Genomic DNA, 14,248 nt, shown 5'->3' on the forward strand with positions numbered 1-14,248 from the left:
TATTTGTGAAAAACATTTAATGGTATTTGCAACTTACTCTGAAATGCCCCCAAAAAACAAAAGGAACTAATACGTGATAAGAGCAAATACAGCAAAATGTCAATTGTAGGTGATACACATATGAATACTCACTGTACCATCCTTTCGACTTTCCTGTATGTTGGAAAACATAAAAATGTTAAGGGAAATTTTTATACAATTAAAGACACCCCGCCCAAAAAAGGTGATTCCGTAGGTGGTAAAAGTTTCTCACTTGATGGTACAGTGTATTTACTGCTTCACAAAACACACCACCTTTCAGAACTATATAAACCAATACTCTATTTACTGTTCTGAAGAAACTTACATCTCAGGAATTGTTTCCTCAAAGACTGTTCCCATTATTTTGGATCGTCAGAGATCAATTCAACAATTATGCAAAATATCCTGGGATGTACATTCAACAATAAGCTAACGCAAATTTGTTGAATTCTTCAAGACTCTTAACAGCCAAGTTTGTATACCTGAGCAGATTTTAAGTAATGAATTATTTGGTAATATTCTCCATTAACTCCAATTTTATTCTTTTATTCGACTGCAACCGCTAATATCTGCAAACGTGGCTACCATCCCTCTTAAATCAAACAAAAACCTTCCCAATGACTGGCACCTAAGGGATGAGAGAGAAATATACTAAAAAGAAAACAGCAAGTCATCAATGAAAGTCATCCACCTTTCTCCTTAAGCCTAGTACTATTAAGATGTGGCTGAAAACAATTTCTACGTCATGGTTAATTTTTTCTTGAAGATTGAAAGGTAGGAAAAATTTCAGCAATCAAAACGCAAAACTAAATGTACACGTGCTCCTCTCCCCCAGATCTACCCTAACCCGCAGGCAGGTAAAACAATGAGCACCCCCCCCCTTTCTTTTAATTCATGAGACAAAACCGCAGAAGGAGGCTAAAGCGAACCCTCGCCCCAGCCCAGCCTCCACCCCGCCCGGAGCGCGGCGGTGGTCCCTTTCCTTTGTGAGGAACCGGAGGGAGGCGGCGGGGGGCGGGGAGCTGGGGGAGGAGGCTGGTGGTCCGCGGACGCGGGAGCAGGAGGAGGGCGCGGAGGGAAGCGGCGTCGGCGCGTCCCACAAACAGGCCGCGGGGCCCCGCCACAAGCCTCTGCGGTGTCCCAAGGAGCACACCCAGGAACTTGGGTGTGATCTAATTCGAGAAGAGACCCGGGAGAGGGGCCGAGGGCACCTCGGGGGAAGATCCCCTCCCAGGCCTTTCCGAAACCTTCCCCTCCTGCCGCAGGCGGAGGTCCTGCCGCCACCCCCACCCCGGGCCCGAGGCCAGGGCGGCCCTCACCTGCTGGACGGAGCTATTCTCGGGCACAGCGAACTCCTCCTTCTCCTTCGGGGTCTTCACGGTGACTTTCATGATCTTGGGCTCCGCAGAGGCAGCGGCCGCGGGGGCGCCGGCACCTTCGGCCGCGGCGGCGCTGTCCTGGGAGCTCGGAGGACCGCCGCTTTCACCACTCTCGGCCATGGCGGCGGCGGCGGTGACTCAGGCGCGCAAGAGGGAGAGGGCGAGCGAGGGGGAGCCAGCAGACGGCAGAGCCGGCCGGCCCGGGCAGCGGAGAATGAGGGGCACGCCGCCTCAGTGACAACGGGTGCAAGGCCGCCCTGGCAGGCGAGGGGCCGCGGAGCTCGGTGTGGGCTCCGGCGCAGGCCCGGGTCGGGCGCTCCGCAGCCACCGTGTGTTCAGACGCCGCTCGGTCGCAGCGACATCCGCAGCCGCCGCCGCTCTTCCTCCTCCCCGCCCCTCCCCCCACGTCCCTCGGCCGGCGCCGCGCAGGGCACGCCGGGTAACTCGGCTGGCAGCGTCGCCGAGTCATGCCCGGCCGGCGCCGCCGCCCCCTCCGGCTGCCTTTCTTTCCCTCTCCCGTTCCATTGCTCAGAAGGGAGGCGCAGGCAGAGTGGAGGATTTAAAGCAAAATGGGGTGGGAGAGATCAATTCATTTCATCCCCTTCGCCAAAAAATAAATCAGGGGGTTCTGGGAGGCGCTGTAACGGCGCGCTGTGATGACCTCACGGCTAGCGAAATTACTAGAAAGGGGGCTCGACCACTGGGCGCTGCAGCCGCGGATGCGCCTGCGCGCTGGTGGTCAGGGTCGTGTCCCCCGCCCCTTGCAGACCCCGCGGGGGCCGTGCCCAGCCAGTCTGCGCCGTCACGCTCGCCTCGCTTTTGCGCGCACCCAGTACCCGGAGCGGAGGGGAGTGAAAATGCGGCAAGCTGTGCTGTCGCTTTCACATCTTTCCATTTGCCTACTTGTAGGATTTTAAATGGTTGATTTTACTGCCCGGGGCGCGGGAGTTGGAAGCTAAGTTAATGGAGGAACGGTCTGCGTTATAACGAAAGGAAAGTGGGCCGCAGCCACCCTGCGCAATCCCGCGGAGTCATTGCTCCACGGCCACGGCGTCCCGCCCTCGGGTCAGCCCGGTGTGGTCTGGCGATCAGGCTACATCAGTTGACAGTGGCCTCTCCTCCTGCTCTGACAGCCCTGCGCGAGCGCCCCGAATTCTCTGAACGCTATCTCTCAAAATACGTGGGGCAGAACCTGGGTGCCCAAGGACTGCCCACCTACTTGGGGTGTTCATTTTATATTCTAGCAAATTAAGTAATCGCTGCAGGTCAGTCTTCAGGTGTCATTAAAGGCAGCTGTTCAAAAGTCATTTTCAGTAGAGTATGGGTACAAATAAGAAATAAGTTGATTATTTTTCCCGTGACAATCCTGAATTTGAAATGACGTCATCATTTGCCTTTAAAGATGACTTGCAAGGAATATAGAACCCAGGACATTAACTTTATTAATCAGTATTGCGCAAATGGAAACCCTGACAGCCTACTGTGACCCAAATATGCAAAGACGCGTTCCGTATTTCTGTTTTTAAACAATCCAGCCCTGTTCGGGCAAAAAACACTGTCCCATGAAGACTACTTTTTAGCAGAACCCCTTGGGAATCTGGGTGTCAGAGTTCTGAAAGAATAAATTGCGATATACACATCGTTTGACATCAGCTAAATTTCTGGCAGCATTGCTCAATAAGGTGAAGGGATTACACAAGGCTCTCTGCTGAAGGATACACACTGCTAAAGGGTGACTACTTGCATGTGTCTAGATGTGAGGTAATCACTACTTAAGATAGAAAGTTCCACCGTGGGACAACCAATCATTATCTCTAGCCCCGTTCTTATGAAATTGCTCTGTAATTATCTGTATCTACTTCAATTTCTAAAAAAAAAAATGTATGTGCACAATTTATGAAATAATAACAATTTATCTCTAAGAATATATAGTATATATACCACTTTTTAGAAATAATCCTGCCTTTTAAGGAACCGTTGGTAGTGGGGGTCTAGATAAGGATCAACAAATTTCCAGGGAAGACTATATGGTAAATATGTTAGGCTTTGCAGGGCATAGATTCTCTATCTCAAATAATCAGCTCTGCCCTTGTAGCCCAAGGCAACCATAGACTACACGTACATGAATTAGTTGCTGCGTTCCAAAAACAGTTAAAAAAAACAGGCATAGGATCTGTTTGGAACCCCAGGGTCTACATGTCTACTTGAGGCATTTTCTTCTAAATGATGTTTTTCATTAAATGGTCAGTTGGAGAAAAATTAGAGGAGCATATTTCGTTCATTCTACAAACATCAATTGAGCATAACCAATGTCCAAATACGATGTTGAGAATACAAGACAAATAAGACTCAGTCCCTGTCCTCATCCCTGTCCTCAGAAAACCTAGAAGCTAGCTGGACAGGGAGTAGAAGTGACAGAGATGGCAGTGACATGCTGCTAAATGTTTAATGACCAATTTTCCAGAAAACGAGCTTTGATTTATAGTGTTTGCCAGTTTCCTTGATGTAAATATTTGCAAAATAGGCGATCTCAAGCTACCAATTTGAGGTCAACTTGCTCACAAGATTCCTGAAATTTTACTACTCAGTTCTCACAAGCCAATGTGAGCCAGATATCCAAACTTCAAGTACAATGATACAAGGTTATTGTTCACAAGGTAGAAGAATTCTTCCTTGACAAAACGAGGCAATTAATTCAGCCAACACGAATTTATTGAACACATTTTAATGCTGTGTCCAAGAACTTACATAGCTTCAACACAACATAGTACACACGTCCTGTCAAATAAGTGGTATAAATAACACGCACTCATCATGTTAGTCCCCTACTCAAAATCCATCAGAAGTTCCATGCTGCCTGGAAAATAAAGCCCAGACTTCTTAACTAGAAATTCAAGGCCGCCTACTAACTCCTGGTCTGATGACTAAGTTTCATTCCCATTACTCTATGGATACACTGCACTGCAGTCAGACATATTTAGAAGAACTGTTCATCATACTCTCCTCACCTCTGGTCATTCCTTCAAGTCGTTACCCCCTCTATGGACACACGTTGTGCCCATCATTGCTGCCTCCTCTCTAACACCTACCTTGACCACCCACCCCTACGGAATCAATTTTTTTCTCTGATCCTCCATCACAATTATTATAACAATTCACTTAACAATTCATCACTTGTAACATAGCTTCTATTATCTACAACTATTCTTCTGCTACCAGTCTAGATCACACCCTTATTAACTCTGGCCTAGATTACAGCAAAAACCTCCTACAGAGTTTCTTCTGCCTCGGGGTAAAGTCTCCATCCTCAAAACTGGCTCCTCTTGGTGCCATCTTATCCTTCTATAACTAAGCTTTGGCTATGATGCCTAGAAATTTTTCATGAGCTCTCACCAAAGTTTTAGAATAATATCTAAACTTCGGGGCATTTGTGTCCCGGGCCCTCTCTGACCAAAAGACCTTGCTTCTCCTTCATATCTTACTCCCAACCGAATGTGTCTCCTATGCTCTCCAAGCTTGTCCTGCACTTCCCTGCTGAAGACTTCAACACAACATTTTCACCGCAAGTAGAAATTCTTCCCTCTCACGTTGACTCCATTGTTTTACCCACCTTTCAAGCTTCATCTAAAATGTGACTTTCCCTAACAATTTTTCCCTGGTAACCTTTTTTTGATCAGAAATTTTCTCAAAATTCTCTATATTTCTACATAACTTTATTACCTTTTTGGTGTCGTGCCTTGTATTACACTCAATTGTGCGCGTATCCCCTTTATTATTGAGGTCTTTGAAAACAGGGATTAAATCTTAATCATTATATATACCACCCAGTGCCCAAACTAATTTCTTGGCGTGAGAGCATTTACTGTTGAACTGAAGTGTTGAACTGTCATGTTTCTACTAGAGAGGAAATTCATTTGATTCAATAGATCATTTTATACTCCTTTGTCTCTCCCAAGGTTTATGGCAGTGACAGATAGAAAGATAATAGATTCGTACATACACACCTTGAAACTTACTTGCTTTGTAATAGGTTCAGAGGAAGGAAACATTATTTATTCCTGCTTGGGGTGAGGGAGGCCAAGGCGAATGAGTCAGAGAAGAATTTTGAAGGAAATGATTTGAGCCAGGCCTTAACAAATAGGTATGATTTTGTTAAGCGTGTTAACAGGCAACATCGTGATGCAGTGGTGAGAAATAGAAATTCTGCGAGAGCGCTGATCTCAAAGTGTGGCCCACAGCCTGGGAGCAGTCCACAACTATCTTTAGGGGTACTTCAAAATCAAAGAGAATAGAGTAAAACATTCAATAAGTTTCTGAGACTTAGGGCTGAGGAAGAGGTGGTAGTGAAGAGGGGTGCTTACTTTATTAATTCACCAACTGAAACCGTAGACCACTGGATGGAATACAGCCACCACAAGCTTTGAATAAAGGCTGCTAAGTAGGAGCCCACAGCTGTGCCAGGCACTGCATAACATACAGACACAGAGGGGGCCAGCAGCACTCAAGAGAGGGAGATATGGCAAGCCTCTGAAGCATACACCTGTGGTCCTCATTTTGTTCTAGTCTCACTACATTTTTACTTTTTATTTTGAAATAATTAAGAGCCTCACAGGAAGTTGCACAAACAGTACAAAAAGTGCCAGGTACCCTTCAACCAGCTTCCCCCAGTGGTGACATCTTAAATTGTTGCCTAAGATCAAACTAGGAGATTGACATCAACTAGACCACATGCCTTATTCAGTTTGCACCATAGTTTTTAACCTGTATTCGTTTGTGTACAGGTTAGTGTTTGTGTGGTTCTGTGCAGTTTTATATCCAATATATAGTTTTGGGTAACTATAACCACAGTCAAGATACAGAATGATTCTACCAACCAGTAGAATTCTTTTAAATTTTAACTTTTTTTTTTTTAAGTAATCTCTATACCCAACATGGGTTTCGAACTCATGATCCCAAGGTCAAGAGTTGCATGCTCTGCTGACTGAGCCAGCCAGGCACCCCAGCCTCACGACCTCTTATCCTTCTTGTACAGCAGGGTTTCTCAACCTTGACACCACTGACATGTAGGGCCAGATAATTCTTCGTTGTGGGGGCTTTTTGCGCATTTAGCAACATCTCTGACCTCTACTCACTGAATGCCAGTAGTTCCCCCAGCCCATCCCACCCCTATCATGACAATTAAATGACTCTAGATACCGCCTAATGTCTCCAGGAGGCAAATTGCCCCTGGTTGAGAACCAGTGCTGTACAAAGAATCATATTTCACTACAAAGTCTCTTTAATTCTGAGTCACTTTGTCATGACAAACCCTTATGGATTTTCCCGAACATTGGGAAGTATCTCCAGGATTCCATTATGAACTTGCATTTAACCTCAGCTGTTGCATTTCACCTACTCAGGTCTTATCAGGAGTCTGGAATTTCCCCGGGCCTTATAAAAATGCCTAAAAATGTTCTAGGACTATTCTCCTTTGACCTCTCTTATGAACAGGTCCTACTGATATCCTGAGTCACGGTCTCTAGGGCAAGCATTGAATATCTTACAGAAGTGGTAAGACTGGTTCTCCTGGAAAAATACAAATACAACGATAAATATTTTTATAATTAGACTCAAGCTGGGTTTTATTTTTTATAGAATTTCAAGCCCAGTGCTTTCTTTTCAGAAGGTAACTTTATTCAACACATATGTATTTCAAATGTGTTTCCTGGCTTTAGGAGATTACATGAAAAGCCTGCCATTGTGTCATGTAAACTAAGTAAAGGAGCCATGGGGAAATTTCAGGTGCTCTCTGAGGACAGAGAGCAGTAGGTTAAAGTGTGCAAAACTTATTGTCTGAAACAAATCATTTAGGAATCCCAGAGGATAAAATGCTTCTGGGGAACAAAAATGCTTCTGGATGTTGGGGAGTTTTGTAGCACTCAAGAAATTAACCTGTTAAGGGGTGCCTGGGAGGCTCAGGTCATGATCCTGGGGTTCTGGGATCATCACATTGGGCTCGCTGCTCATTGGGGAGCCTTCTTCTCCCTCTGCCCCTCCCTGCCTCGTGCTCTCTCTCACTTGCTCTTTCTCTCACCAGTAAATAAATAAAATGAAAGAAAGAAAGAAAGAAAGAAAGAAAGAAAGAAAGAAAAAGAAAAGAAGGAAAGAAGGAAGGAAGGAAGGAAAGAAAAGAAAGAAGTTAACCTCTTGAAATATTTTACACAGGAAGCTGAGAGGTGTTTAAAAAAAAAGTGTATAGTCTTCTCATCATTCAATGTCATCCAAATAATTCTTTTTTTTTTTAAAGATTTTATTTATTTATTCGACAGAGATAGAGACAGCCAGCGAGAGAGGGAACACAAGCAGGGGGAGTGGGAGAGGAAGAAGCAGGCTCACAGCAGAGGAGCCTGATGTGGGGCTCGATCCCATAACGCCGGGATCACGCCCTGAGCTGAAGGCAGACGCTTAACCGCTGTGCCACCCAGGCGCCCCCATCCAAATAATTCTTAAAAACAATTCCCAAATGAGTTAAAAGTGAAGAAAGAACAACACTGTGGGTTATCTGAGTTGTTCTATAATCCATCAAGAATTGTGAACAGTCTGAGATTTTTCCCTATTTACAAGCTAACAGTTTCATGAATGCTGGCAGAAGATATAAGACTGCTAGGTCAGAAATAAAGTACTTTGTTACTAACAGCAAGAGCAGTAGCCAGTGCATCAGCATTTTCTTGCACCAGTTCCCCAAGCCCTAACTTCTGCAGAATGATGCAGAGAGGGCCAATGACACCTGTGCACGCAGTGGGTTGCATTCTAAGAGAGGAACCCCAAGCATGGAGAACTTGGATCTTTTAAATGGGCAGTGAACCTGCAGCCCTTTGCTCTGGAGGGAGATACGGTATCTCCAAAGACAGTTCACCATACAGATGTCTTTGAAAAATGAGTCCAGAACAAAGGCAGTGTATTAGTTTTCTATTGCAGCTGTGACAAATAACAACAAATTCAGTGGCTTGAAACAACAGAGAGTTATTATTTTCCAATTCTGGACATCAGGAGTCCAAAGCGGATCTTCTTTTTTCTTTGTCTCCCCAGTTTTATTGAGATAGAACTGACACCTAACATTGTATAAATGTAAGGTGTACGACATGAGTTTATGTATGCATATATTACAAATGATTACCACGGCAAGATTAATTAACTTCCATCATCTCACATAGTTACATTTTGTTTCTTTGAGATTAGAACTTTTAAGATATACTCTCTTAGTAACCTTCAAATATTCAATACAGCATTGTAAACTATAGTCATGATACTGTACGTTACATCCCCGGAGCTTGATTATCTTACACCTGAAAGTATCTTACCTTTCTGTTTTCATTTTTTCTTATTGTTTTATTTAAACTCAAGTTAGTTAACATATTGTGTATTATTAATTTCAGGGTAAAATTTAGTGATTCATCAGTTGCCTATAACACCCACTGCTCATTGCATCAAGCGCCCTCCCTAACGCCCTTCACCCAATTACCCCAGTCCCCACCACTGCACCCCCCTCCGCTCCAAAATGGATCTTAAAGGGCAAAAATCAGAGGCTGTGTTCCTTCTGGAGTCTCTAGAGGAGAATCTCTTCCTTGCCTTTTTCAGCCTGTAGACACTGCCCATGTTCCTTGGCTTGGGACCAAGTCACTCCAACCTCTGCTTCCATTGTCAATCTCTGACTTTCCTGCCCCTCTCTCTCACGTATAAGGACCCTTGTGATGACATTGGGCCCTCCCAGTTAATCCAGGATAATCTCCCTGTCTCAGGACCCTTAATCACAGCTGCAGAATCCCTTTTGTATTTTAAGTGACAGAATCACAGGTTCTGGGGATTAGGATGTGGACATCCTGGGAGAGCGTTATTTCACCCATCCCAAGCAGTCAGCACCTGTGTTCACAAGATGCGCAAAATTAGGAGAGACCCATGAAGAACTGTCTCCCAGGAATATCTACCCCTTGTTTCTACACTTTCTTGGCTTCTGGAAAACGTTTCCATGAGTATGACACTCTGTTCATCATTCTGATTAAACTGCCCACCAGAGGCTGGGAGCAAAACCCATTCAATTTGTTTCATATCGCCCTTAATAAGGCCAATATCAACAGGATTCTAAGTAACAGGATGAGGCCAACCATTAGTATTTGTAATTGTACTCCTCAGGGGTTCAGACCCCATCAGCTGAACGTATCCCATAAACCAACGAGGTCTACTTTGGCTGCCTCCTAGGTATTTTCTGTATTGACTTTTCCCCTTGGCCCAAGGTATTAATCTAGGTACAGCAGGATGCATTAGTAATTGTACATACTTCGCCATGGCCCACAAGGAGGAAATCGAGGGCAATAATATCAATGATAACAACATTGAGCAGTGAGTTGAAGCTTCCTTGAATGCCTTCCAGGGCCAATGCGATACACTGATCTCTTCACCCTTATTTTTTCTTAAAAAAAATAGCCCTTATTTAGGGGCACCTGGGTGGCTGAGTCGTTAAGCATCTGCCTTCGGCTCAGGGCGCGATCCCAGCGTTCTGGGATCGAGCCCCACATCAGGCTCCACTGCTGGGAGCCTGCTTCTTCCTCTCCCACTCCCCCTGTGTTCCCTCTCTCGCTGGCTGTCTTTCAAATAAATAAAATCTTTAAAAAAAAAATAGCCCTTATTTACATCTCGGTAGCTTCCTCAGACTGCTTTCTGCCAGAAGTCTGATGATCCAAACGTCTCGCTTTTATTTTGTATTGTTCTTATCCTTTTCAGTTCAAGCTGGTACAGTGCCTTTAAATTTTTTGTGCATTTCCTGTAATCAGCTTCATCATACAAAAAACATACCCATGCTTATTTCGGAGACAAAAACTTCTCTGCTCTGTGCGTCCATAAGGCTGTAGCACAATGCCCTTAGCATTCTTTGTACCTCTGCCAGGCACTCCCTAAGTCTTTGAAGTCTTAACCAAGGGTCTTAAGTACAGCTTTGAGATCTTAATCCTGAAATCTTTATTGTTATCCCTCTGATTTGATCTTTGCCCTGAAGCCATTTATTATTTTGAAAATCTTTGGCTGGGAAAGCCTGAGTTTAAGTTTTATTTTTGAACCCAACAATTCCTGGCTCCTTTATATTTTAAATTCTGCTGAAGAACTTACTCCTTTAGCTCGATTTCTTCCATGTATTGTAGCACAGTTATAAAACACCAATTGTAACACTCTGTATTGTCTGAAAAGCCTTCCCAGCCAAACTTACCTTCATGAGGTTTTCTATTTTCCATGCTACTATAGGCTATAATGTTGCCCACCTCTTGTCATTTCAAAACAAGAAGCCCCCTTTTTTCCAGCTTCCAATAACATTTGGTCTCCCTGTCTTTTAAGGTCTCACCAAAAGTCTCAAGTTCCTTCCCTACTCATTAACAAGACCCTAGGGTCTCTCCACCTTTTGCCAACACTAACATCATATGCACTGAGTTTATTATCATTCTTCCAAGTAACAAATTTTGCTTTGGTAATTTCTTGGTGCATAACAAACTATTCTCAAACTTAGTACCTTAAGGCAAAACTTTGTTCTCTCTCACTGTGCTATGGGCTGTCTGGGCAATTCTCACTTGACATCCCTAATGCAGGTGCAGTCAGAATGCAGCTCAGGCTGGGGTCATAATGAAGCCTTGAGTGGGAGAAATGTCTAAAATGGCTAGTTCACAAGGCCTACCATAGCTGCTGGCCATTGGGTAGGCAGTGGTCATCAATCAGATTACCTACAGATGGTCTTCCATGACTTGAATTTTTTATAGGATAGAGGTCTCAAAACAGTTACACGTGGTATCTGGCTTTCCACACAGGGAGCACTCCAAGAGGGTAGAAGTGGAAGTTGCCAGTGTCTTAAGGTCCAGGCTTAAAAACAGGTATAGTGTTATTTTTGCCATTTTTTTTTTTTTTGGCTAAAACAGTCACAGAATCCACCCAGATTCAAGAGAAAGAATCATAAATGCCACTTCTTGATAGAAGATAGGTCAAATAATTCCTGGCCACATTAGAGGAAGGGGCAGTTCAGAATATTTGTGTGTGATGAATTTTACACACACAGGCACATGCAAGTTCACGTGTGTGCACACACACACACACACACACACACACACTTTCCCTGAATCTGTTTTTCTCTTTTGCCTCTTAGCTCAGTGGTTTTCAACCTGGCTGGCTGCTGTTTTTAAATCATCTGGAGAACTGATTTACTATAATATTCCACGATAACTTTGTTTTCTATCTTATAAGCATAAAAGGCTGATATTTAGAAATAGGAGGATAAGAACCTGTTACTCTGACCAAAAAATACTTTGCTAATAAGTCTAGATCTTAATAGTACAACTAGCGTTTTCCTTTATAGAAGCCAAAAAAGGTACCTTAATGTATATAGTATAGTATATACAGTGTTACTGATTGGGTAACTAGACATAAATGTTATGTCTGGTAAGATAAAAATCACTGGCTCAAAGTGAACTACAGTGTTGAAAAAGAGTAACTAAAATTCTAATTGTCAGTTGTTTTTCTCCAGCAAAAGCTGGCTTGATGATAGGGCCTTGAAACAGTTATTTAAAAATGACAACCCAGGGGCGCCTGGGTGGCACAGCGGTTAAGCGTCTGCCTTCGGCTCAGGGTGTGATCCCGGCGTTATGGGATCGAGCCCCACATCAGGCTCCTCTGCTGTGAGCCTGCTTCTTCCTCTCCCACTCCCCCTGCTTGTGTTCTCTCTCTCGCTGGCTGTCTCTATCTCTGTCAAATAAATAAATAAAATCTTTAAAAAAATAAAATAAAAAAAATAAAAATGCCAACCCAGTCTCTGCAATAAAACTTTATATGATAAAGTGGTGGGTATAGATCCATTAAAGAGCAAAATAGAACAAACAGAATTTTTAGTTCCTTCTTTTGCAGGGATATACAGACCAGCTTGTTCAGACAAACTCTCCAGTTTATAAAAATTGAAATGTGGAAGGACTTCTTAAAAGCATTGAAGGCTTGACAAAGGGGGAGGTCACCAAGTCAATCATTCAAAGGAAAGGAGGAAAAGAGAGAAGCAGAAATAGAGGTTTGTCAGACTGGGATTTTTAAAAAGTGTAAACTGCTGTTAAGAGAGATATTTAAAATATAAGGACAAAACAAACTAGTGATAGTCACTTTGTAAAAAGAAAATCACCAGGAAGATAGGAAAATACTCAAATTTTTAGGTACCTCAAAAGCAGAACTGACAAACGTAAAGAAAAGTAGACAAATCCATAATCACAGTCAGACTTAACATCTCTCTTAGTAACTGACAGAACAGGGGGTAGAATCATTAAGGATACATTAGATTTCAAGAAATTTGATCTAATTGGGCATATATAGAATACTGCACACAACAACTACATAATACACGTTCTTTTTAAGCGCACACATAACACTTACTAGGTAGTCACATATTGGTGCCTAAGGCAAATCTTAACAAATATCAAAGCACGTTCACTTATCCCATTTATTATGTGCAGTTGTATGTCAATTATATCTCAATAGAATTATATTTTAAAAAACTAATTTTATACAAGATGGTACAATCAGTACTCATTATACTGAGGTATGGAGAAGAAAATTATTGCTTCCTTAACAAATTCACGAGGCACATACTATATTTAATATTTATGAAATAATTCACATCTTAATTTATAATATGAATATCAAAAAAGTTAATATTGAAAATGTCACCAGAACAATATGACACGGTTAATGGCAGTAAAACTTCTAAAATGTTTTAAGTGGGAAGTAAAACAAGGGAAACATCAATCTGGTTGGTAAAATTTTACAAGCTCTCTTGCAGCCATACAGTCATACGATTTACAACACTACCTTCTCGGCACCAGTTCTATTGTGATGAAGGGTTCTGATAGAAAGACAAAACAAAACTTCCACATCCAGGAGATGTCTCTTAAAAATCAACATAATTCAACTGAACAGGTCAATAAAATGGGTAAGTTGATACAACCTGCTCCCATAACAGCAAATTACTTAACAAGTAGTAGTGCTTTTCCTCTTTCTTAATTACAGAAAACAGTACATTAGATAAAATTTTGGGGGGAAAACACAATTAACCCATAATTCCCCATAATCTCCCTAATCCAACACAAGCAGTTTTATTTCAGAATTACAACTTTCCAGTTTGCCCACGTGCACATATATTTTAACATAGCTATAACCAGGGTACAACTGTGTATTTAGGTTTTATAGTTAAACATTGTTCAACATAGTCCATGTTTTTACATAGCCATCCTAATTATACTTTTTTTATAACAATTTTATAACAATTCCCACTGATGTGTCATATTTAGTCATTCAGGTTGGATCTTGGGTGAGACACTGAATTGGACATTTGAGTTACTCCATGGTTCCCCTACTATACATACTATTACACCTGTCTAGATCTTTTAAAAGTTACTCTTCTCTCAAATTATTTTCTAAGGGTAAATTATCCAATATCAGTAATTAGTGGGTCTAAGTATTTTTCTGGTTCTTGAAACATTACCATAGTACTTTTCCTAAAGGCAAAAACCAAAGCACAAGGCTGCTCACAGTACATGCAACGGCGCCCACGTCTTAGCAACTGCACTAGAAGCAGGTGCTCGTGTTAGGTGACATTTTGAATCCAATTAAAAATTTACCCCAGGAAAACTCTTCAATGACAGATTTTGGAGAATCTTAGACTATTTTTCACTTACCATCTTGCTTGTTGCTTCAGTAATTTTTCATTCCCATAGTGTACAAAACCTAAGTCATTGAAATTTACTAATGTCTGTGTCATGAAATTGTGTTTCTTTTTTAAATCCTTCAATTTTGCTCAAATA

The 14,248-nt window shown here is 42.5% G+C and overlaps 1 protein-coding gene across 2 annotated transcripts in view; it reads right to left on the reverse strand.

Annotated features, from left to right (window-relative positions):
* The window catches only part of UBQLN1 (ubiquilin 1), a 48,460-nt gene extending 46,940 nt beyond the window's left edge, over window positions 1–1,520 (reverse strand). For both annotated transcript variants that reach the window (XM_002915009.4, XM_034646653.1), the window contains exon 1: window positions 1,341–1,520. In XM_002915009.4, the coding sequence (XP_002915055.3) occupies window positions 1,341–1,520 (180 nt within the window). The remainder of the gene's footprint in view (window positions 1–1,340) is intronic.
* Between the last annotated feature and the right edge of the window lie 12,728 nt (window positions 1,521–14,248).

Source organism: Ailuropoda melanoleuca, chromosome 17 (assembly GCF_002007445.2).
Source record: "Ailuropoda melanoleuca isolate Jingjing chromosome 17, ASM200744v2, whole genome shotgun sequence".
Taxonomy (NCBI): Eukaryota; Metazoa; Chordata; class Mammalia; order Carnivora; family Ursidae; genus Ailuropoda; species Ailuropoda melanoleuca.